Source organism: Brassica rapa, chromosome A07 (assembly GCF_000309985.2).
Source record: "Brassica rapa cultivar Chiifu-401-42 chromosome A07, CAAS_Brap_v3.01, whole genome shotgun sequence".
Lineage (NCBI taxonomy): Eukaryota > Viridiplantae > Streptophyta > Magnoliopsida > Brassicales > Brassicaceae > Brassica > Brassica rapa.
The window spans coordinates 4,598,505-4,622,848 of record NC_024801.2 but is presented as its reverse complement, the minus strand read 5'-3'; the positions used below and the strand labels follow the sequence as shown (position 1 = coordinate 4,622,848).

General features: G+C 31.2%; 1 protein-coding gene and 1 long non-coding RNA gene across 8 annotated transcripts; one reads left to right on the top strand and one right to left on the bottom strand.

Annotated features, from left to right (window-relative positions):
* Positions 1-759: 759 nt before the first annotated feature.
* On the top strand, positions 760-7,543 carry LOC103828472 (potassium channel GORK). 2 transcript variants are annotated; one of them, XM_009104069.3, is made up of 13 exons: positions 1,040-1,797; positions 1,934-2,243; positions 3,878-4,102; positions 4,189-4,252; positions 4,703-5,042; positions 5,136-5,431; positions 5,517-5,696; positions 5,769-5,990; positions 6,062-6,250; positions 6,327-6,402; positions 6,478-6,772; positions 6,847-6,968; positions 7,051-7,543. In XM_009104069.3, exons 2-13 carry the CDS (start codon positions 2,059-2,061, stop codon positions 7,308-7,310), a joined length of 2,454 nt encoding a protein of 817 aa, XP_009102317.1. In that variant the 5' UTR covers positions 1,040-1,797; positions 1,934-2,058; the 3' UTR covers positions 7,311-7,543. The 2 variants fall into 2 exon arrangements, with proteins under 2 accessions (XP_018508827.1, XP_009102317.1); XM_018653311.2 differs by lacking the exons at positions 6,847-6,968; positions 7,051-7,543 and having other exon boundaries at positions 760-1,797; positions 6,337-6,402; positions 6,478-6,719.
* A 6,830-nt stretch (positions 7,544-14,373) lies between these two features.
* Positions 14,374-18,206, bottom strand: LOC103828473. Of its 6 annotated transcripts, none has more exons than XR_004449590.1 (8): positions 17,043-18,206; positions 16,896-16,960; positions 16,697-16,796; positions 16,419-16,475; positions 16,153-16,324; positions 16,018-16,051; positions 15,443-15,861; positions 14,374-15,338 (listed from the first exon to the last, which is right to left on the bottom strand). It is a non-coding gene; the product is annotated as an uncharacterized LOC103828473 (long non-coding RNA). The 6 variants fall into 6 exon arrangements; XR_004449588.1 differs by having other exon boundaries at positions 14,496-15,648; positions 15,753-15,861; XR_625298.2 differs by having other exon boundaries at positions 14,496-15,861; positions 17,043-17,190; positions 17,269-18,206.
* Between the last annotated feature and the right edge of the window lie 6,138 nt (positions 18,207-24,344).

The following is a 24,344-nucleotide window of genomic DNA, read 5'->3' as shown; positions in this document are numbered from 1 at the left end:
GTGAGCATTTCGAAAGGTTCCGCAACAAAATATCGCAGGCTGATGTTTCTGAAATAGCTGGTGGGATCTGAGTTCGAGTAGTCGTCGTAGTTAGAGGAATCACCGATGTCGTTGGTGTTGTAATTGTTCACAGATTTTTCTGATCCCATCTTCACTTTAGTGTATTTGTTGGATGCTCTGTTTTTTAATGTGGTTTTTACTCTCAATCGATGCTGGGAATGTTGTGAAAGTAATGTGGAAGTTGGAGGACGATATTTATAAAGATGGTTGTTTGAAAATGATGTGATAGTAAATGATCATGGAGGACACATGCAAGGTAAAAAAAGGTTGTGGTTCACCGGTGTTGTCATTTTGTTACAAAAGTTATTCGTTGCATTTTTTGCATGTTTTTTTATATCACCAAGAGAAGTCATTATTTGTCTTATTTGAAATTGGATTCTTATGCTTTCTTAATAAAAAAATAATAAAAGTAAAACATTTACTTGACCACTACTCATTTCCTTAATATTATGCATTTGAATATTTTGTGTCTCAAACAATCAAAACGGAAACAATTTTATTCATATGTCCGAGATTTCTTTTTTATGGAAATGCATTCAAACATTTGAATAACAACATCCGAGATTTCTTTCAAATAAAAGCTAATAAAAGTTAGAAATTTACTTGACCACTACTCATGTCCTTATTCATATGAATAAGAATATTTTGTTGCTCAAACAAGAAATTTACTTAACCTAGGTATCTCATATGCTCTTGTAAATAAAATTTATATACTCGACATTCTATAGATCATATTTCGCTAAAGAGGTTACAATCTCCGCTCTCTATCTTCTGTATTATTATGTTATCACTACGTTATACAAATCGAGTATGAAGGTTGATTTTTATCTTTGTTCCCTCTCGTCCATGTTAAATATTGAGTACCAACTTGTTTTATGGTTGATTCTTTCTCCCAAAGACGGTGGTGTTATGATGTAAAATCCGTTACTTCTAAAACTATACTTTATTTATTCCATATTTTGAATTTTTTATGCCCTCAGGGTAATCTAGTTTATTCGTAAAACAGAAGTAAATTTAATATACTCACCACGCAAAACTCTACCTAGGAGAGAGTATGAGAATTAAACAGTCTCTACAACTTTTTTTCCTAACGATGCATGATTAAAATCATGTATCATCTGAAAGTCAAAACCACCATATTTTTAGGATTATAAAAAAATATATATATTTTGCCCAATAAATTCCTTTTTAGATGGGTTCGAACTCCAGTATAATGGCAGCGGCTAGTTTCTCACCTATGGCTAAAGAAAACATAAATATTGACATTACATATTTACATGCGCTGAAGAAAGTAAAGCTATAGATTTTTATCAGAATTTATTTTTTCACCTATAGATAATCGTCCACCCATTAACTCGATTTTGAAGTCTTTTCTAAGGAGTATTGAAGAAACGATGATATATATTTTTTAACAGATCTATTATTCGGAGAAAACTGTACGACTTTATTATAAATAAATGTTACGCATCGACATGTTATGTGAGTTTCTGATGTTCCTATAAATAAATTCGATTCTTCTAGACAAGACCTTAGGTTATATGCTTAAAATTATAGAGGCCAAACCGCAGTTTCTCTTAACGCTCTTCCCGACAAACTCAACCATAGCTTTAACGTGACGAGATAGAAAACCTAAAGAAGGCGAAACTCATTAAGAGGGAAGAAAAAGAAAAAGAAGAAATTCTCGTGAACTTCCCGCCTTCTTCCTTCGACTATTTCACTCTGTTACAGGGTTTAAAGGTTCATGCTTTGGTTCAATCATCTATTAGATCCGGTTATTTTTGTTTGGTTTCTTTAAACCGGTTTGGTGATTTCATTCACGTTATTCTTCTATCTGCATCTCCCTCTTAATCTTCTGTTATCGAACACATTACAGTAAAGAGATCGGATCGAAGTTTCCGCTTTTGGATTCCTGATTCGTGTGGTGTGGTCAACACCGTGTTCCTGATTGCCACGTGCTAGATTTGGATCGATTGAAAATAAGAGAGATTTGCTAAATTTATGGGGTGTCTCCGGCGACGGCAAGAGAGTATAGCCGAGGAAGATGATATAAACGACGACGTTTCAAGGAGAAGAGGTAGGTTCAGCTTGGCCGAGTCGTTCCGGTGGCTTGATTCCCCCGAGCATCTGAAAGATGATTCCGATGGCCATAACGAATACCCTTGGATCATTAAGCCCTCAATTAGGTTCTTCTCTCTCTCAATCTCATTTTAGCACTTAGCAGGTTTCTATTGGCTGATAAAAACGTCTATAGAAGAAGAAAAAAATCTTTTCTTAAAAACATATATTTTCTTCCCATGCCATTAAATATTTGTCTCTCTCTCTATTAATATTAGTCTTTTACTGATACTTAACAGGGCAATTTTCTCAAATATTTCAAATAGATATTTACAATTTTTTTGTCACAACAATAGTAATAAAAAAAATAAAATGATCAAAATAACATTTTTTTGTTTTGAAAATTTTAATTTTAATTTTTAATTTTTTTAAATTTGAAATCTTATTCCAAAACCTCACCTCTAAACTCTAAATATAGATTAGTTAACCTTTAAATCTATTTTTATGATAATAAATTAAAAATGGCTAAGGAAATTTTTCTACTTTTATTATCCCTACTCGGTTTTTACTAAACTTAATATTAGTCAAACAGCTTATTTTAGCATATTTCAGTTTACGGAAGATTTATTTATTCTATTTGAAAAAACAATCAAGAAGAATTAGGATTTAGATGAATAATTTTCACCATATTATTCAGAAGTCAAATTTAGATGCAAATTAGGTGATTTGTTGTAAAAGAACTTCTTATTTCATTTGGTGGTGCGATACTTCATATTCCAATCTTTTGTTTTACAGTTTACACCATCATGTATTGTCAAGCGTTTTTTTCTTTTTCTGGTTAAGCTAAACTCTTTTAGGTTTCCTTTATCTAACCAATTGGTCATTTAATACTCCCTTTAATATTTTTATTGTTTCAGATTCTTATACACAAATTAAGAAGACAAATACATTTTCAAATTTCTAAAAATATGAAATCATCATTGATTATCTATCTAAAAATAACTCAATTGATAGAAAATAAAAAATACAAATAACCATGAAACATAAAACTAATAAATTTCATATTAATAATTAAAATATCATCTAATTTGAAACAATTTAAAAAAAAATATATATATATATATATATATTAAAATTCCAAATGAGTATTGACTTTTAGTTAGATAACTTTTGTAGATAACCCTTCATTCGAAAACAAATTCTAGATAATACCCATTTAATGTTTAGACTGTTACTTTTTTGTTTGATTTTTTTTAGAAAATAATTTATTTTAATTAAAATTAAAGATAAAGTACACTATATAAATATGCGTGTTAGAAATTTATTAACAAATAAATAAAACATCTGTGAAAGTTTTGAAAATAAATTATTAAAAATCAGCATGGCGTATCGGATTATTAATTAGTTCCGCTAAAGATGCCGTAACTAGAGGCCACACGTGGATGACCATCCCACCTGTTCTTTTCAAACATTAAAAAAAAAATTGGAACACAATAAAACTTTAATAAAATAACAAATATTGTATAAATTAATAAGAAAAATGTCAAACTACTAGTAAAAAACTAAAAAAGTATACTATTTAACTTGCACTCCAGGCTCCAGCTACATCGATCTTAACTAATTAAAACTTTAAACATTGTTGCATATAACTATTACTTTCATATGGCTCCCTCCCTCTCATGAGTACATTTTAGCTATATTCAACTTGTAGTCCAGCTATATGATTAGACATGAAATTAATAAGTGGGGTAAAATTGAGCAGGTGGTACAAGGCATGGGAGTTATTCATATTGGTCTGGGCAATATACTCGTCTTTGTTCACTCCCATGGAGTTTGGTTTCTTCCGCGGTCTACCCGAAAACCTCTTCATACTCGACATTGTTGGTCAGATCGCATTTTTGGTCGATATTGTTCTACAGTTTTTTGTCGCCTTCCAAGATAAGCATACCTACCGAATTGACAGCAAACCAACACATATTGCTCTCCGGTTAGCTATACATATATGGACCTTACGAACATTTCTCCTGTGATATATATAGTGAGGAAACTTGTCATTCGCAAACTGTTTCTTAGGTACTTGAAATCGCATTTTTTCTTGGATTTGGTCAGTTGCTTCCCATGGGATCTCATCTATAAGGTATACTAGCTTTTGTTTTCTGGCTTAGCCTTACACAAATCTACAATAAAAGTATATATTGGTTTGGTTTGGTTTGGTTCCAGCTCAGTGTTGAAATTGACATTACGGTGTGGTTTGGTTTGGTTTGGTTTGGTACGTTTTTATTCTTATTTTTTGTTTGGTTACCAGATTTATAAAAACTAAAAGCAAATAGAAACTACAGTATTGTACTTTGTTTGGTTTGGTTTGGTTTGGATTGAATTTTAGGTAAATAATTATTTTAAAGTATAAACGAAATACTTATCTAACAAGATATATTTAATAGGGAATTCATATAAACTACGGGTTATTCGGTTAGGTTACACAAAAATCAGTTTCATCAGTTTGATTTTTGTTTTAAAACCATAGCCAAATATTGGTTTAAATATTCCGGTTCAGAAGGTTTGAGGTGTTCTTATAATATTATTGCAGGCTTCAGGGAAACACGAGGTGGTGAGGTACATATTGTGGATAAGGCTGTTTCGTGTGCGCAAAGTGATTGAGTTCTTCCAAAGGCTTGAGAAAGACACGAGAATCAACTATCTCTTCACCAGAATCTTGAAGCTCATTTTCGTTGAGGTTTACTGTACTCACACTGCTGCATGCATCTTCTATTACTTGGCCACCACTCTTCCTGCTGAGAACGAAGGTTATACTTGGATCGGTAGCCTGAAGTTAGGAGACTATAGCTACGAGAATTTCCGAAAGATCGACATCTGGAAACGTTACACCACATCTCTCTACTTCGCCATTGTCACTATGGCTACTGTCGGTAAAACAAAAGTCGAAACATCGATATATGATGATCATTTGATTACCTATGAGAAAAGAAAAAACTGATGGGTTTTCTTTGATTCTACGCCAGGTTATGGAGACATACATGCGGTAAATTTAAGGGAAATGATATTTGTAATGATATATGTTTCGTTCGATATGGTTCTTGGTGCGTACCTTATTGGTAACATCACTGCCTTGATTGTGAAAGGATCAAACACAGAGAGATTTAGAGATAAAATGAATGATCTGGCAAGTTTCATGAACCGAAAAAAACTTAGGGGAGACATTCGTAGCCAGATAACTCATCACGTTAGATTGCAGTACGACAGTAAATTCACCAACACTGTCATGCTTCAAGACATCCCAGCCTCTATCCGCGCCAAGGTACCCTAATAACTGATTATATTTTCTTATCAGCAAAAAGTTGTTTTTATTAGTTACAATGATGATATTTTGTATATCTTTGTAGATTGCGCAGTTATTATACACGCCTTACATTGAGAAAATCCCTCTGTTCAAGGGCTGCTCATCAGAGTTTATTAACCAGATAGTTGTAAGGCTCCATGAAGAGTATTTTTTTCCAGGAGAAGTAATCACAGAGCAAGGAAACGTCGTTGATCATTTGTATTTCGTCTGTGAAGGCTCACTGGTACGTAACATTATCACTGTGTGTCATGTCTTCTTTGCCTCTCTTCTCATATGTGTACGTACATTTTCGTAGGAGGCTCTTGAAACAAAAACAGATGGAACAGAAGACCTTGTGGAGTTGCTTGAGCCTCACACTTCTTTTGGTGATATATCCATCATCTGCAACATCTCTCAACCTTTCACTATTAGAGTTCGTTCATTGTGCCATCTTTTACGCCTCGATAAACAGTCTTTCTCCAACATCCTCGAGATTTATTTTCATGATGGACGCAAAATCCTAAACAATCTTATGGAGGTACACTTTTATTTGTTGTTGCTCTGTTAAGGTGTAAAATCATATGCAACTAAGAAGAGGGTTTTTGGCAGGGTAAAGAATCAAATGAGAGGATAAAGAAGCTCGAATCTGACATTATGATTCACATTGGGAAACAAGAAGCAGAACTTGCATTGAAGGTAAACAGTGCAGCTTTCCAAGGAGATATCTACCAGCTTAAAAGCTTAGTCCGCTCTGGCGCCGATCCTAACAAAACAGATTACGACGGAAGAGCACCGCTTGTATGTTTCAATCTTTTTTTTTTTATGGCATGAAAATTATTTCTTTAAGCTTGTAAAATGTCTTCTTGAAATGCAGCATCTTGCAGCGTCTAGGGGATACGAAGACATTACATTGTTTCTTATTCAAGAAGGCGTCGATATAAATCAAAAAGGTAATACTGAAATCGATAAGAGCGAAAATACTACAATGCTATATGTTTATGCTATGGTCACACTCTTTTGCGCAGATAAATTTGGCAATACACCATTGTTAGAGGCTGTAAAAGCAGGGCAAGACAGAGTGATCGATTTGCTTGTCAAAGAAGGAGCTTCCTTTGATTTAGAAGATGCTGGAAACTTTCTCTGCACGGTAGTTGTGAAAGGCGACTCTGATTTTCTTAAGAGATTGCTCTCAAGCGGTATGGACCCAAACACCGAAGATTATGATCATAGAACACCGCTTCATGTCGCTGCTTCAGAAGGCTTATTCTTGATGGCTAAGATGCTTGTTGAAGCTGGAGCTAGCGTTGTCGCTAAAGACCGGTAAAAGACCAAACACAAATGATTTTCTTTTAACTAAACTCTCAGTAACTTGTCACAAATCTTTATCATTCAAGGTGGGGAAACTCTCCGCTTGATGAAGCTCGAATGTGTGGAAACAAGAAATTGATTAAGTTACTTGAAGACGCGGATACATCTCAGCCTTATATACGCCCGTCAAGCTTTCATGAACCACAAGGTAGTCCAACACTTTCCTTCAGACAATACTACAAAACAAAACGGAACTTGTAATCGCTGAATTTGATTTGTGTTTAAAACAGATGAGAAATTTGAGAGACGGAAATGCACAGTGTTTCCATTCCACCCACATGAGGAGCCGAGTAGAAAGCATGGAGTTATGGTTTGGCTTCCGCGTGACCTCCAGAAACTTGTGGAAACAGCTGCGCAAGAGCTCGGGATATCTAATGAAGTCCCCTTTGTAATATTGTCAGAGGAAGGAGGTCGAATCACAGACATTGATATGATCAGTGATGGACAGAAACTGTATTTGATCAGTGATAGTACTGATCAATCAACCTGATCGAATCAACTTCATATTATTGATTCTTTCCATCATTCCCATACAAAGCCATTTGAGGTTATATTGTTCTTATAGAGCATTAAGGGATATATATTGCATATTATAGAGCACTTTGTCTTCTGTTCCTAACACATAATTGGTCATTTTATTCATTTCCCCTGTATCCTAAAACATTAAAGTGGCTTCTTGAGATACTTAAAGTCCATTATAAGAGGATGAACTTTTAACTCTTATCAGTTTCCTCCATCAGCTTTCTCATTCGTTTCTTCTCCATACTCAACTTGTAATACCAACAACACCTTCTGAAACGCTCCCAAACACACTGCTTCGGATAGATACCATCATCACACATATTATAGGAAGAATAGCAAGAGCCTGAAGGCAAGGAAGTAGAAGAGTGATGAAGAAGTATGGAGTTGGACCAGAGGGTTTTCAGTTAGACCCATAATTGACTTGTCTTGTACAAAGAGTCGAGTACATTTCTATTTGGGGATTTTATGCTTTGTTTGTTATAGTGAGTGACAACAAGAGTCTCTCTTAACGATCGAGATGGGATCGATGATTCATTTTTCTATCGCTATGAGACAGTGATTCGAATTGTACTTACAAAGCTTATTCAATACAATTCCACTGTTAGTTTCAGAGATCGAGTATCAATACTTTATCATTGTTGCGGTGAAAAGTTCGAATACGATGATTCTGATGTCGACGAGTGATTCGGCTGTGCAATCGAGCTTCATGGCTGAGTCTGATGAGGGATATTCGAATCTGAAAGGTGAAGAAGTATCATTTCTGATGGGAGATTTCGTACGGTTGAATAAGGAGCACGCTGATGTAGTTCAGATTACCTTAGGGCAACTCTCTCAAATAATATATTGATAGCATCCCCTAGGGATCAAATTAACAAGGAGCATGGTCACACAATAGACTGTAAGATTAAATTAGGTATACTATATTAAAAGCAGTAAATGAATCGATTGTGAGATATATGGGAAATCAGACTTGGATATTTTAAAGAAATTTTAGGACTCCTACCAACACATTATTTGCTATTTAGCAATATACCAAATACTACTATTTGCTCACTGTACAAAATCGAATATGACTCTGATGCCCCTACACATAAACAACAGAGACATAGTAGAATAGGAGACAAAATCTTATAGAGAGATATGGGAAGATCTTATACGTACACTAACAATATTCATATCTTGTTACGTAAGACAGAAAATTAAGAATCGTCTTTCTCATCTATCCTAATCGGAAACAACTTTCTTTCATCTACTCAATTTTGGAGCCGATAGAAACTCTAGAAACAAGTACAATCTTTGCTTTGACGGGTCGTAAATCTATGGCTGATGAGTCCTCGCTGCCTTCTGCGACTTCGCCAGCAACTGTTGTGGCAGCGACTTCGCTTGCTCCTGCGTTTCTACTTCATCCGACGGACGAGGAACTCCTGAGCTATTACTTGAAGAGAAATGTTCTGAGTAAAACCGCAAGCCTCGATGGAATTGGGGTGGTTGATACAAGCATGAGCCTTGGGACTTACCAAGTTCTCTGGGTTCTTTTTTTTTGTTTTTTTCAACGTATCTGTGTGATTTGGGTTTCTCTGTGAGACCTATGAGTTATTGTTTCTGATTTGGGCTGCTTTGCGGTTTCGCCTATTGACTCAGTTCCGGGAAAAGAGTTTAGCTTTATGTGTATTTGTACATTTTCTGGTGAAATATTGTTGACGATTTAGGCTGTAAACCTGTGACATAAATCGACATATTAATTGTGCAAAATTTAGTATTTCTGGCAGATTCCTTAGGAGTTTTTTTTTAATCTTGTCTTGTGCTTTAATTTTGTCCGCTTGTGTTTCAGGGAATGAAGTTTGTTGTCTGAAAGTTTTGAGTTTAGTTTGGGGTATTTCGGATTCCATTTCTTTTTAACTTGTGCTTCACAATTATTTGCTTGTTTTTTATTAGCCGGTTTTTTCAATCAAATACCAGCCAATATTAAATTAATACCATGATTTATTTTTTTCTTGTTAATGTACAAGCATCGTATAGACAGAGCCGGACCTAGCCCGAAGCAGATGAAGCATCTGCTTCTGGCCTCAAATATTATAAGTACTAAACCGGCCACATTTTCTAAAATTTATCTGCAGTCTAGTGGTTAAAGGACAGTAACTATTTCCCTTAGAGTGCAAGGTTCAAATTCACCTTCTCACATATATTTATTTCAGCCATTTTTTTTTGGTCTGGGCTTGTCGCCTTAATAATTCTAGGACCGGCTCTGCGTATAGGTGTTATAAATGATGCATCATGTGTACAAGAGACAAGCGCAATAACTTGTACAATAAGACAATATTTCATTAAATGATAATATGTTACATCATTGGTTACAAGAAAGTTTAACAAGCCAAAGGTAAAATAAACCATGCTAAATTTTCTTATAACCGGTTTGGTAAAAACCTTCCCTCATCGGCTACAAGAAAGTTTCATGACTATAACAAGTTCTCATATTTTCTAACAAAACGAGGTCGATATATGGCAAAAGTTTGAGTTTAATCACACTTGCAAAAGTTTGGGGATGCTGATAAATTTGTTGTAGTAGCCGGATAATTTTAAATTTACATGTCTTATGTCATTTGTAGCTATTCTATCAAATATCAGAAATCTTTTGTTTAATTGTTACAAGTTATTAGAGGTGACTAATATTGAATTCAGTTTTAAGCATAATGTCATAGGTGCACATACATATTGAATTCAGTTTTTATTTGTGTTAAGAAAATGATGATGAGGAAGTGTTGGTGGACTTTACTGGTGAAGATAATGAGCAACCCCACAACTCATAAAGGAATATGATCGGAAAAGATGATGTATAGCCGAGATCAAATGATTTGATCGGAGAAGATAATGTACAGCCGAGATTGTCACAGATATTGAAGAATTCTAAACTATATTTTTGGTTTAATAGTACTTTAACTTGTTAAGATATTTAACCGCGATAATCATATAATTAAAGATTGTCAACTTATTAATTCGAGTCAATAAAAGTTTTAGCCAGCTATAAAATCTTACACATACATTTGAATTAAGTTAAGCATCATTACTTAAATGTTAACATATGACTGTGTGTTCATATATGTATATGTATGCTTGGTATTAGCCTCTTAGTTTTATTGTTAGCTCGTTAATTTATTTGTTAACATTAAATTATTTTTTATATTTTTATATCTATTTGGATCGATCCTTGAGATTCATTGTTATAACTATTTCTGTAAATATTTTCACAATACATAATCCAAAAAGATCTTAAATTGCAACAACCATTAAAATACATAATTCAAATCGCTGATAAATACTAGAAACTAAGAGATGAAGTCTATAATAAAAAGCCCATCATGAAGGATAAAACAATAAGATGTAAAACATCATTTGTATGCTTAATGTGATCACCATTAGCGGAGGAAGGAAGACAAATCTGCTCAAGAAGTTCAACACAGTAAGTATTCTGAACCCTCCGACATACCTCCCGCTGATAAACATGCGTGGCAGCATGGAGCCATCGATGTCTCCACATGTCTTTGCTTTCATGTACCGAAGATCTGCCCCAGCTCCATCTTGAAGGATCCGTTCTTTGAAAGATCTTAATCGTCGATTTTGGGAAGCTACAGAGGATTGTAGGGAAAAAAAGATGGTGGAGAAGAAATAAAAAAAAAGCTTCTTTTTTTAAATGCTCTCTATCTCTCTCTTTCTCCAGTGAGATCTATTAAAGATCTTCCACATATATTTTCAAATCTATTTTTATATTTTTCAGAATCTATATGTCAAGTAATATCGTAAGATAGAAATTGAGTTGAAAGTCAAACAGTTTACGGTGAAGGGCTGAAGTCATCATTTCGCAACTACTTTATCTACAATGAAACTTAACTTTTACTGTTATGGGTATTTACTTAAATTCATAGTTCTTTGTGGTTTTTGAGCAGCAAATTATCCTATTTTAAGCAGGCAATCAGAACTATAATTTACAAATGCTAAGGATTTAATACGAACTGTCCTAGAACTCGAGTTCAATAAGTAAGATATCCAGATCTCGATGCGAGTCTAATCTGATGTCTAAATCTTAAAATTCCAACCATCGTATGCAAATCCAATTGTTCCGACAAGCTTAGGATCCAACTCACCATATACCGTCTGACATATCTTTGTACTAACCTCATTTCTGAAATAACAAAGTGTAGGCTTTACCTTGTGAATATCGATCAAATGATATATGAACTCTTACTCCAACAGGTTTCTGAACATACATGCAGTCTTCTTTAGTTCATTTCCTCTCTCTTCTCACTCCACTCAGTCTATGTCTCCCTTCTTTGAAGGATATCATTTTATTTTTTAATTGACTGAGATTTTTGGACTGGTTTCCATGAATCATGTACTTGTCTACTAATATACCATGGATTTTAGCACTTTTTACTTTTTAGCCATGGTATATGAGTGTTTTAAGATTTATATATTATGTTTTGGAGTCTTTTTAAAGTATTTACAGGTTTAGGCATGTTTTTGAACAAAGTGGTGATTTTGGAGCATTTTGAAGATAAAGATATGAGAAATTCGTAGCTGCTCATGGGACTAGTTCGAGTCGACATTCAGAGTCAAACGTCGATCGGCAAACATCACTTGTCATCAATCGACAGCGAGAAGCGGACCGCATGTCATGACCGACTTGAAGCCCAAGATTCCACACATTTACAAAACTACCCCATTTGTTTTATTTGTTTTACTAATCATAAGAAAGTTTTCTCAAGGAGCGAAGTAGTGAAGGTGGAAAACTGCTTTGTTGTGGATCGTGATATCCAAGAAGACATTATACTATTCTATGTTAGGTGTATTTGAACCAAAGTCCAAGGCATCGAAAATTTCTCTTTCAATTTGGTTGTCTTTTCGACAGCCACATTGAGCTGCACAAGACTATTAGTCAACAGAGTTCACAGTGTAAATGATGGTGCACTAACTGATCTTTTTCTTCTTCACATGAGCATGGGTTTTGCAACCGACGTACTAATATGAATTAACCATTTTGATTAATATCGTTGGCTATGAAGTTGCTTCTGCTTTTTGAACTTTTTTTCTATATCACAATCACTTTTGTTAAATGAAAGACATTATATGTAAAAATCCAAGAGTTATAGTTTAAAATCATTTTGATACTATACTTGGTACACTTACTAGTATTTTAGATGACGAGACTTAATTTACCAAGAAGTATATGTGCGTTCAAAATTTATTGAAAAAATATATTTCTTAGAGATAGCAATAACAAACGAAGAAATTAACAAATTTACGACAAAATTCTTGTTTACTTGGGATGTTTTCTCTTGACATTTTTGTAGTCCTCGTTCTAAAGATGGGAATGATAACCTGTTATTATTCTAACTAGAGTCTCTTGCCGCGCTATGCGCGGAAAATGCATTTAAATATTATTTTTAAGTCAACTTCTTTTAACAAAACAAAAATATTTGCTCTATAATTTTCTAATTTTTACGTATTTTAAAAAAATCTTCATGAATTTAATATTGATAAATAAGAAAATATCTAAAACACTAAAACATACGTAGATAGGTTGAGTTATTTTGATGGTATATATTGTTGCTTTTTGACATTGGTCTTAAATATAATATGTGTTTTTATTAGCTTTTCAGTTGATCAATGTGACTCATCTTAGTTAAAGTACGAATAATATGTGTTCCAGATGAATTTTCTATAGGGAAAACTGTTTTTTTAGAGCAAAAAAATGGTAACTATGTCCCTTTAGACTAATATATATTTTGTGTCATATTTTCCTATAACACCCTTTAATATTTTTGAAAATAAATTTAATAAATAGTTTTACAAACAAAAATGTTTTGGAAAAATAGTAACTTTTGATAAAATACCTATATGAACTTAGTGATATTTTTTCCAGTTATAAAAAAGTTAAAATTATAAATTTCATATTATGTTCTAAATAAAGTAGAAATGACATTCTACGAAGTAGAAAACGAAATCCACTTTTTTCATTGAATCTACAATATTTAGAATACATGATCTACGTAAATATGAGTATTCTAAAAATATTTAGAATACACATTCTGCGCTTAACCTATCGTTCTAAAATCTTTAGAAATCAAAATCTACACATTAATATAAATCTAAAACACGTAGAAACCGACTTCTACAGATTTAATATAAATCTAAAACATGTAGAAATCAAAATCTAAACATTACTATAATTCTAAAAAATTGTAGAAACCGATTTCTACATATTAGTTGTATTCTACGGATAAGAAATCAGTTTCTAAAAATATGGAAACAAAATATTTGGGAATATTCACTTTTATATTTTGAAAAAAAAATTGATTTTTTAAAAAACAAAAAATAAAAAAACGAAAAAGGAACAAAAAAATAAAAAAAAAACGAAAAAAGAATAAAAAATTACAATTTTAAGGGCATTACTGCCATTTTGAAAAAAATTAGTCTAATGAGACATAAAGTAGTATAGATTAGTATAAAGGGACATAGTTACTATTTTTTTGCTCTAAAAAAACAATTTTCCCTTTTCTATATATGTTTGAAAATTTAGTTATCAAAAACAAAATAAAATTATTTTTTGAAAATTTATTTATACTCTCAAATGCTTTGTAATTGTATTAAATCTGTCTTTTGGCTATTTCATATGAAGAAATGTACAAAGTTATATGTGATATATTTCATGATTAAAACATTTTTTTTTGTAATTTTTTCTTTCTATTTATATTTTTGTGTGTAACTCTTGAAAAGTAAGCATATAACGAATTATGTTTCGTATTTTGATTTTTGTGGTAAAATTTTAACGATAAGTATTTTCCCAATAACATTTGGGTTGGATCTTTAAAATGAAAAAAAAAAATATTTTGAAATTTAAATAAGTAAACACAAAATTTATTTTAAAAATTACATAATAGGAATGTGTTTGTAAGTGGCTAGACGTAACACTTTACTGTAACTTTGACCATAACATGTATGAATGTATTTTGGCTATATATTTAGAATTATTTTTGTTGTTTGCGTGATTTGAATGATGTGTGGATACGATGTTAGCATTATTCTTTATCATTTGTAAAAAGATACTACTATATGCATAAAAAATCTAGAATCCTATATCATTTTAATTATATACATATATTGATGTTTAATTTTAAATTTTAGATGTGTAACAATATAATTAATAATTTATTTTTATAATTTAATGAATTTATATTGTTTATTACTTGGTTCAAACTTATTGACGTATCTATTGAAGTAACATAAAATTTGCGTATAAATTTATGTGTTTATTTCCTCTTTAGTTTTCCATTTTATAATCTTTGATGTTTTATTTTTTTCTTACTCTTCTTTTTATATTGATATTTAATAATCAGTTTTTATTCATTTTATATTTTATTTAATTGCATCATCAAAGATTAATACAATTTCTTACGCTTATTTAATACTAATTTGCTGCCTTTAATTTTATTGAAAATTTATCTGCTTAAATATATTATATTTAATAGGTTAGAAATGTTTAAATTTAGAATTGGACATGAGTTTGAAAACAACATTATCGTGGCCAAATAAATCAATTTTATTTACCATATTTCATCTACAATTTTATTTGAATAAATTACATGTCAAAATAGAAATATCAGATCGCAAATTTATAAAATAAGAATCTTAATCATGTAGATAATAAAACATTTTATGGAAGTATATAAACAAAGAGAATGATAAATAAAAACACTCTCTTTTAATCATTCCCATAACCATTTTACGAAAAGATAAAGAACAAAAAGAGATCAGCCATCTGTACTTATGCGACAAACTTCAACTTCTTAGTCACCGTTTCATCATGAATTTTAATTATACACAGTGAAACGTAATTTAAAAAGATCAACTACAAACCTATTTACTACCATCCTCACCCTCACCTTCATAATTAATCTCCGAAACTGACTTGTTAGCTTCTATTCTCCTTTAAACATCCCTACTAAATATCACAACAATTCAAATAACAACCAATCAGTAGAAGATGAAAGAAGAAAGAACAAATTATAATTTCGTGATGTCCTGGTGAAGCAAATTAAGAAATACATTTCTTATCTTATCAAGATACATCCAATACTTCAAAATGTTGCTCTTGCCGTACATTTCTCACAATGCTTTATCCTTTTAACGACCCTCTTGGGATTATTTGAGGGATGATTTGTGAAAAAGGGGTTTCGTCTATTCGGCATATGATAGTTATACCATTTGCACGATACATACCAATCTTGCTATTCATATCCCTGATCAGGGAGCTTGTAACAATAATAACCATAGAAAGACAAACAACTAATCAGAAACTATACCTACAGTTTAAGTGTTAGGATCCCGTTACTTACGCAAATTACAAACTACGAACCTTATCAGCTGATGGAGAAATTTTCTTTACGATCAAGTAAACCTTTCTCTCCCAAAGGTGTGTCTTTAGATTGGGAAAGCTTTGTAAAGAAGATTTCTTTTACTTCATCCTGCACATGAAGCAATATGAGAAACCACGTAAAACGTTTAATTCAGTAATACATACAAATGTCGCTAAAATTGTTTTGTTTGATAAGCATGTATCAGAGTCTCAAATGAATAAAACCGGAATTCATGTAACCATAAAATATTGGTGTAAAACTCACCTTTGTTAACCAAATAGAGGAGTTTCGTGATGACCTACCAAATTTCATTTGGAAACATCTGGTAAGATAGCATATAAAGAGAGGAGGATAACAAAAACAGCAAAGAAGACGTAATACAAAGGATTTAGTTTTTACCTGCAAGCACCTTCTAGTGTCTACTATGATTTGCTGCAGTTACAAACCTCAGCGATAGAGGCTGGCTTCATGTCGCCATGTTCATCTTCCTCATTGTTGGCTGTGAAGATATGATGTCATTGGAATATGTAGTATATCAACGGTAGCATAAGGCCACTGACCCCACTGGAGACTATTATGTAAGACCATTGGAAAATACAGAGTTAGGTACTTAAATGCATGCTGTTAAAAACAGTTAATTAGCAAAGAACTGAATTATAAAGTACCATCCAAATCTTCTGCACCAGGGATACTTTTTATCATTCATTGATCTGTGATTCAACCTACCCATAGAAACAAAAACAATGTGAGACATATAATCATCAAAAGACCAGTTTTATAAAACATTTAAAGAGATTAGAAGACAACAAAACGTTAAAACAGTCTTGAAAATGAACTCTCAAAGCCATAGTTAGGTGCAAGGAAAATAAATAAGACAAAATAACATATACACACCATCGAGAAAAGCAAAACAGATTCATGGCACATATACTCATTAACATACCAGGCAGTGAATCGGATTTCTCCGTATGTGACTCAGTTGAGTCCTCGATAGGTCTAAAATGACAACTTTTTCTTCTTCTTCTTATTTGTTATGGTGCAAGCTGAGATGAGCAAACCGTTAAAACCACAAAATCAGACAAACAAATTTAAAAAGACCAAATTTAACTTGAGCGATATCATAATATGAAAGGATCTCTTACACAACAATTTACTCCTTAATCATCCTTCACCTCCTTCATCTCATTATTTTCATCAGCCATTATTGCTACAGAGAATAATTAGAAAAAAGAAAAAAAATAAACATTAGAAACCAAAAAAAACTGAACTTTTTCAATCTCTTTACTCACCAAAGAGAGAATCATATTGTCGCCAATTGGTAAGAAAATCTCAACGAATGAGAGACAATGAAGAATACGAAGATGTAGGAGGAGAAGCAGAGGCTTTATGGATTAGGCTATTCAGGACTTATGGGTTGAATTGAATTAGGAAGAGGAACTGGGGGAGGTGAAACAAAATTATTAAGAACATAAGTAAATGATCGAGAGTGGCTCGTGATTATATCAGAGAAGTTACCATGATTTGCAAGAGTGGAAGCGCAGGAGTCGATCATCAACATTGTTAACGTCTAAGAATATCAGGATCGGAGATATGCGTTTTAGATGGGCCACTTATGAATATAATGAGCCCACAGGAATGGCTCGTTTAAAATCTGGTTGACTGAAGCTTATATGACGTGTCACAAAACATATCCCTGATTGGTCTGAATTAAAAATCTGATGTGGACACTCTCTCCACTCACCTTATTCTCCTTTTAGTATAGTGTAGATAAACATGTGATTAGGGCCCAATAAAGGGATTAAGTCCATTAATGAAACAAAGACATTAAGTAATAACCCATGAGTTTTACCTTGAAATCTTTATGAGACTAGACATGTTATTCATGTTCATCGTTTTTGACATTGATCTAATTTGGTACACTTGTTAATATTTTAGAGGACATTGTTTTTATATATGACTACTCACAGAAACAGTAGATAACGACTTAATTTCTCAACCAAAGAAAAACAAAATTTTCAAATTAAGACAACATTATAAGCTTGAAGGATCGATAGAAAAGGTTTAAGAGAGTAACGAAGAGTGAATAAACATAGAGAAGGCTTAATATAGTAACAAAGAGTAATTAAATAATGTTTGATTGTTTGGAGACATTTTAGAGAATAATTTGATGAACAAAGTGAAGAGAGTGTAAGGCTGATTAATCTAAAGAACACAAGCCTCTCCATCTATATTATTAAAGTTGAAGTACACATTGGAATTGTTTGACAGTATGGATAGTAATTAAAAAAAATAGTATTGTTTGGAAACATGGATAGCAGTAAATTAGGAAAAAAAATAATGGGTTTATGCTACTTAAAAATTGAAAGTCCATTACATTATATTAAAAAGTAATGGGTCTATGTTACTTGGTATATATACTCAAATCAAAATAATAATTTAAAATTATTTATATCAAAAATTCATTCAAAAATATACATATATTCAAAATTTGATTATTACTTACATATTTTCCAATAATTATTATAAAAATATTTTCAATATATATAAGAAAAATACAATACAAAGCCCAATTTCAAACACCAACTTAAATTATGGCTTTTATATTTCACATTAAATTTTAAAATATAATATATGTGATTATTTATATGATTGTACGTATAAAATATTATTAATTATAAGAAAACTTATTTGATGGTACGCATAAAATACGATTAATTATATGATAACACATATTTTGTAACCTATGTTGACACATATAAGATATATATATATATATATATAATAGTGATTAAGAGTGGGCGTTCGGGTTCGTTTTCGGGTCTTTTTGGAATTTCGTGTTCAATTTAGATCTTTGAGGATTTGGTTCGGATTTGGATAATCAATTTAAGTAGGTTTGGTTTAAATATTTGGATAGAGGATAAATAATTATTTAAGTATTTTTGGAGTTTTTAGTATATTTTAACTATTTAAGATAGTTACGTTTGATTATTTGTATATATTTTCAAGCATTTAAGCAAACTTAAAAGTATCATATATAATATGCATGTTTTTATATATATTAAATCTAAAAATAATTAATATATATAAGTATATAAATCTATTTTAGATACCCAAAATACTTCGGTTCGGATTAGATTTTAGTTCTTTAAATACCAAAATTTTGAATAATTCAAATATTTAATCAATTCTGGTTCGGAATTAGTACTACTTATTCGGATTGAGATCGGTTCAATTCTTCGAATTCGAGTTTTTTGCCCAACTCTAAATAGTAACATAAAAATTAAATAACATCATATTTTTTTTAAAAAATATACCCGCACGGGCGTGCGGGTTAAAATTTAGTTTAACTTATGTTCCGTAACAATACCATTAGATTGCCATTTTTAAGATGTGTTGTTACGTTGTCGTTTTGTATCTTCGCCACTAGTTTGCCATTTTTCTTATTGTGTCTCAATTCCTAAAGATAGATGATATCATTCAAATTACTTTAGAAAAACTTTCTCTCTCAAATAAGAGGTTATGTTGTACTCCCTCTGTTTCTTATTGTAAGTAGTTTAAGAAAAATTCTTTGTTTCAAAATATAAATAGTTTTCAAATATCTAGATAACTTTTACATTTATTGTGGATATAGTGTAACCAATCAAATAATATCAATTTTTTTTATAATTGGTTGAACTAATTAATTAAATATTATTTTCTTAAAGTACCAACTTTCTTAATATTAGTATTTTTAGTCTAAATTACTTACATTGTGAAACGGAGAAAGTAGTATTTATGGATTGAATCTAAAGGGAGTATGGGCATACAATAGATTATTGAAATCAAGATTAAGCTCGACAATCAATATTAAAGCAATAAATAAGCAAGAAACAAGTAATCAGTTGGTTGTGAGATATATGAGAAAATAACTAGACTTAGGGTTTCAGAAAATCATAATTATGATGTATAGAAGCTAAGGGTGTGTGATGAACCGTCCTAGGACTCGAGTGCAATAGTAAGATATCCAGCTTTCGTTGCGAGTCTAATTAGATGGCTAAGTCTTTGTTCCAGCTCTCGCATGCGAACAAGGGGTGAGTGTCCATCGATACTACAGAGTGTCGATCGATACTTCCTTAAGCAAGCATTAACCTCCTAATCGCTTTGTTCACTAGATGTTTAGAGTAGCTCTCGCATGCGCCTTTCAACCTAACTCAGCAAAATTATTATCAGGTAATGAACCTTTCGCAGTTGTTTATATCCTAAATTCAAGGTTCTAGTTAGCTACTCTATAACACAAGAAATAAGATCAATTCTGTTAAAGGATCCTAATAATTCAGTCTAGCAATTCTATGTTATCAGTAATTCACCTAAACCAAAAATTTAACAAAGAGAACTGCTCAGACATGATCAAGCAAATCATAACAATATTCTGAATAGAATACATAAATAGAATAAGGTAGAATGCCCCTGAAGGAGTTCTTGATCTTCTCTCTATAAACTACTAATAAAAGTGTAAGTAAATATGGTGTAAGGTGGTTTGTGATGATTTCTTTTTCCTAAAACAATGGCAAACATTATAAATACTAGGTATAAAGTCGGTCAAGGGTATTCTGGTAATAAGTGGATCTAATGGGCTTGAGACAGTCTTAAGACAAGTCGGGCACAGTGTGCAGTGTTGATCGAAGCCTCTTCTAAATCTTGGCTTTGACATTTATTACGTGAACATCTACGAATTTCCTCATCCATAAGTTTCAAAATGCTTTATAATCTTCATATTGTTCCAAAACATGCCTGGACCAGAAAAAATCTAAAATAGACTCCAAACAAAATATAATAATTTTATAAAGGACTTATACTGTTGCTAAAAACTGATAAATTCCATAATATATTAGTAGCGCTTATATCTTAAAATAACTATTTCTACAAATTTCGGGGTGCTGAGCTGACAATATCCTTTTAATGAAGCATATGTGGCTCTTTTGAAGTTACAAATTAGATTTTATATGTTAAAAAGGTTTAAGAATACATAAACAGTTTTCGTAGGCAAATTCAACATACCTATTTTTTTTTTGTTTTCGTTTCTAGTTTCTACTATAATGAAATATGGAATTACACGTCCTACAAGTGTGGAAACAACTAAACAAGGATTTATACTATTAAAGCATAATTTCTAATAGGATTTTGCCTTTAGTTTTTTGAAAATATTACAATGCCATGTCATTGCCATTTTTGGACTTTGAAATATGTTTTTGCCACATATTACTCAACCAATCAGCTGCTCCCATTTAAAACTATTCAGAAATTTCAACAAAAGTAAAGGCTTATCGAATCTATACTATGAGGACAAAATTCAAGGCCCATCAAAGTAAGTTATTATAATTATCATTGTCTTTTCTAAGATCCATTAATCTTAACAGAGCCATTTTTTTGCCAACATAAATTTAAACCCAGATTTTACCGGTTGCAAACAAAACCTAATGTGGGCATGGGCCATTTTTTACCAACATAAATATGAATCTAAAACCCACCAGTAAACACATTTTTACTTAATAACTGTGTAGGAAAAGAATGTGTAATGCAGAAAAAGTCGTTCGGTAAAAAACATATATGAGAGTATTTATTTCCTTTGTCAAACAATAAGGATTTATGTCTTTGTAATCAGAGTGGCCATTGTATTTATATTTTTTTTTAAATCGTATAGATATCATTGTTTTCAATATATAAATACATGAACTTAATAGTTACCTTATTTATATTATTTTATATACAACTTTGTACTTAATTGCATTTTTAATGTGCCTTATTAGTTGTTTCCAAAATATGTTTTATTTTTAAATGATTTTAACAATATCCCATTATTATTTAGATGAAAACCAATAAAAATTATGCAGTCAAATGTTTTAATAATATCATTGTTTATTGCTAAATTAAAAAAATCTGATAATAGAATTTGTAATTGAAATTCCCCTATGCATTAAAAGAGAAGTCACTTTAGTGATTTCTGTTGAGGTGGCACTCATATAGAGCTTCTCAGGAAAAACGTTATAATTCTATTGGCTGGTTTTTCTGAATTTTTCTTTTTCATTTATTTTAATCAATAGCTTATGTAGACAAACCCAAAACTATTGTCGATTTCGTTAAGCCCATATATAGCTAGGGGATAATAATTATCGATTTAGTTTAGCCTTGGGTACCCGTTCGGGTTCAGGTCGGGTATTTCGGATTTTCGGGTATTTTGGTATAGAGGTGTAGAACCCGTTCGGGTATTTCTGTACTTCGGGACGGGTTCGGGTATTTTTAGTTCGGATTCGGTTATTTCGGATCTGGTTCGGATATTTAGATTTAAAAAAAAATAAAAAATTTCATTTCTCAAGTTTATTATATTTAAAAATATAACTTTCAGTTAACTAATTTTTTATTTTTAATAGATTGAATAGTTAATAGATTTGGACATAACATTTTAAAACTAAAAAGGCATTAATTTAGTTATTTTTTTAAAATTTTGGATGTAACTTTTTGTTAATTTTTTAAATAAAAAACTTGACATGCATTTTAAGTGAGTAGCAAATCATTTTTTCGTAATTGTATGTATATCATATGAACTTAAAGTATGTGTAGTATCAATATAAATATTTTATATAAAATGAGAGATGTAAACTAAAAATATAAGGTTAATTATACATATGTTCGGTTATCTTCGGATATCCATTCGGGTTCGGGTATTATCCGTTCGGGTTCGGGTATCCAATCTCTCCTTATTCAATACCCGTTCGGATATTTTGCTACTTCGGTTCGGATTTCAGTTCGGTTTTTTCGGATCGGGTTCGGGTGCCACTTCGGATATCGGGTAAAGTGTCTACCCCTACTAATTAGGTTGTTTGTTTTTAATAACTTACCTTTCTAATATGGATTACTTGTGCAAGTTGAAATCATTAAATATGTAAATAACTTATTGACAAAATTTGTTTTTAATAACTTACCTTTCTAATATAGATTACTTGCGCAAGTTGAAATCATTAAATATGCAAATCACTTATTCACAATATGGATTACTTGCACAAGTTGAAATCATTAAATTTTATCAATTTAATTTACCGTTGGGCAAGATTTAGAATTAAGACAAATATTAAAAACTTTCCTTATTATTCAAACGGTAAACTTGCGCATGTTGATATCATATTTATTATATTGCTTACAAAATATTTTAATGTTTCTAATTAGGTTGTCTGTTTTTAATAACTTACCTTTCTAATATGGATTACTTGCGCAAGTTAAAATCATATCATATGCAAATCATTTTTTGACAATACACATTTAATATCCATTAAGTTGAAATCATTAAATATGTAAATAACTTATTGACAAAATTTGTTTTTAATAACTTACCTTTCTAATATAGATTACTTCCGCAAGTTGAAATCATTAAATATGCAAATCACTTATTCACAATATGGATTACTTGCACAAGTTGAAATCATTAAATTTTATCGATTTAGTTTACCATTGGGCAAGATTTAGAATTAAGACAAATATTAAAAACTTTCCTTATTATTCAAACAGTAAACTTGCGCATGTTGATATCATATTTATTATATTGCTTACAAAATATTTTAATGTTTCTAATTAGGCTGTTTGTTTTTAATAACTTACCTTTCTAATATGAATTACTTGCGCAAGTTAAAATCATATCATATGCAAATCATTTTTTGACAATACACATTTAATATCGATTAAGTTGAAATCATTAAATATGCAAATAACTTATTGACAAAATTTGTTTTTAATAACTTACCTTTCTAATATAGATTACTTGCACAAGTTGAAATCATTAAATATACAAATCACTTATTCACAATATGGATTACTTGCGCAAGTTGAAATCATTAAATTTTATCGATTTAATTTACCTTTGGGCAAGATTTAGAATTAAGACAAATATTAAAAACTTTCCTTATTATTTAAACGGTAAACTTGCGCATGTTGATATCATATTTATTATATTGCTTACAAAATATTTTAATATTTCTAATTAGGTTGTTTCTTTTTAATAACTTACCTTTCTAATATGGATTACTTGCGCAAGTTAAAATCATATCATATGCAAATCATTTTTTGACAATACACATTTAAAATCTTTCTTTAAACGATTTTATTATTTATTGTGCAAAATATTAAAATCATTTATATGAGAATAAATCGACTGTATATATATAGGAGACACCCAAGGTCTTAAAATACAAACATTCTCTTTTCATTCTTTAAAGTATTATTCACAAATCTCTCCTCTCATACTATTAAGGTATTACGACAATACTGCTTGTGTGCTAAGAAAATGTGTTTAGACGCAAAGGCTCTTCATCTTTAGAATCCTGAACTCAACTCTTTGTGTCTTGTCTCCAAAAAGCATGTCTGGTCTATCTTTTCCATGTGTTGAATACTGGTAACGACAATATGGTCTTCCTTTTTTTTATATGTAGACCAGGTCGTGAGAGTGATAGTGATCCAGAAAACCTTGATTGAATATGCTGAGAAGCTTCGCTAAGTTAAAGAAGTTCTTGAAGAGGTTCTTTAGTACTTTCTCTCTCTTTGTTGAATATTTTCCGGGAAAGTAT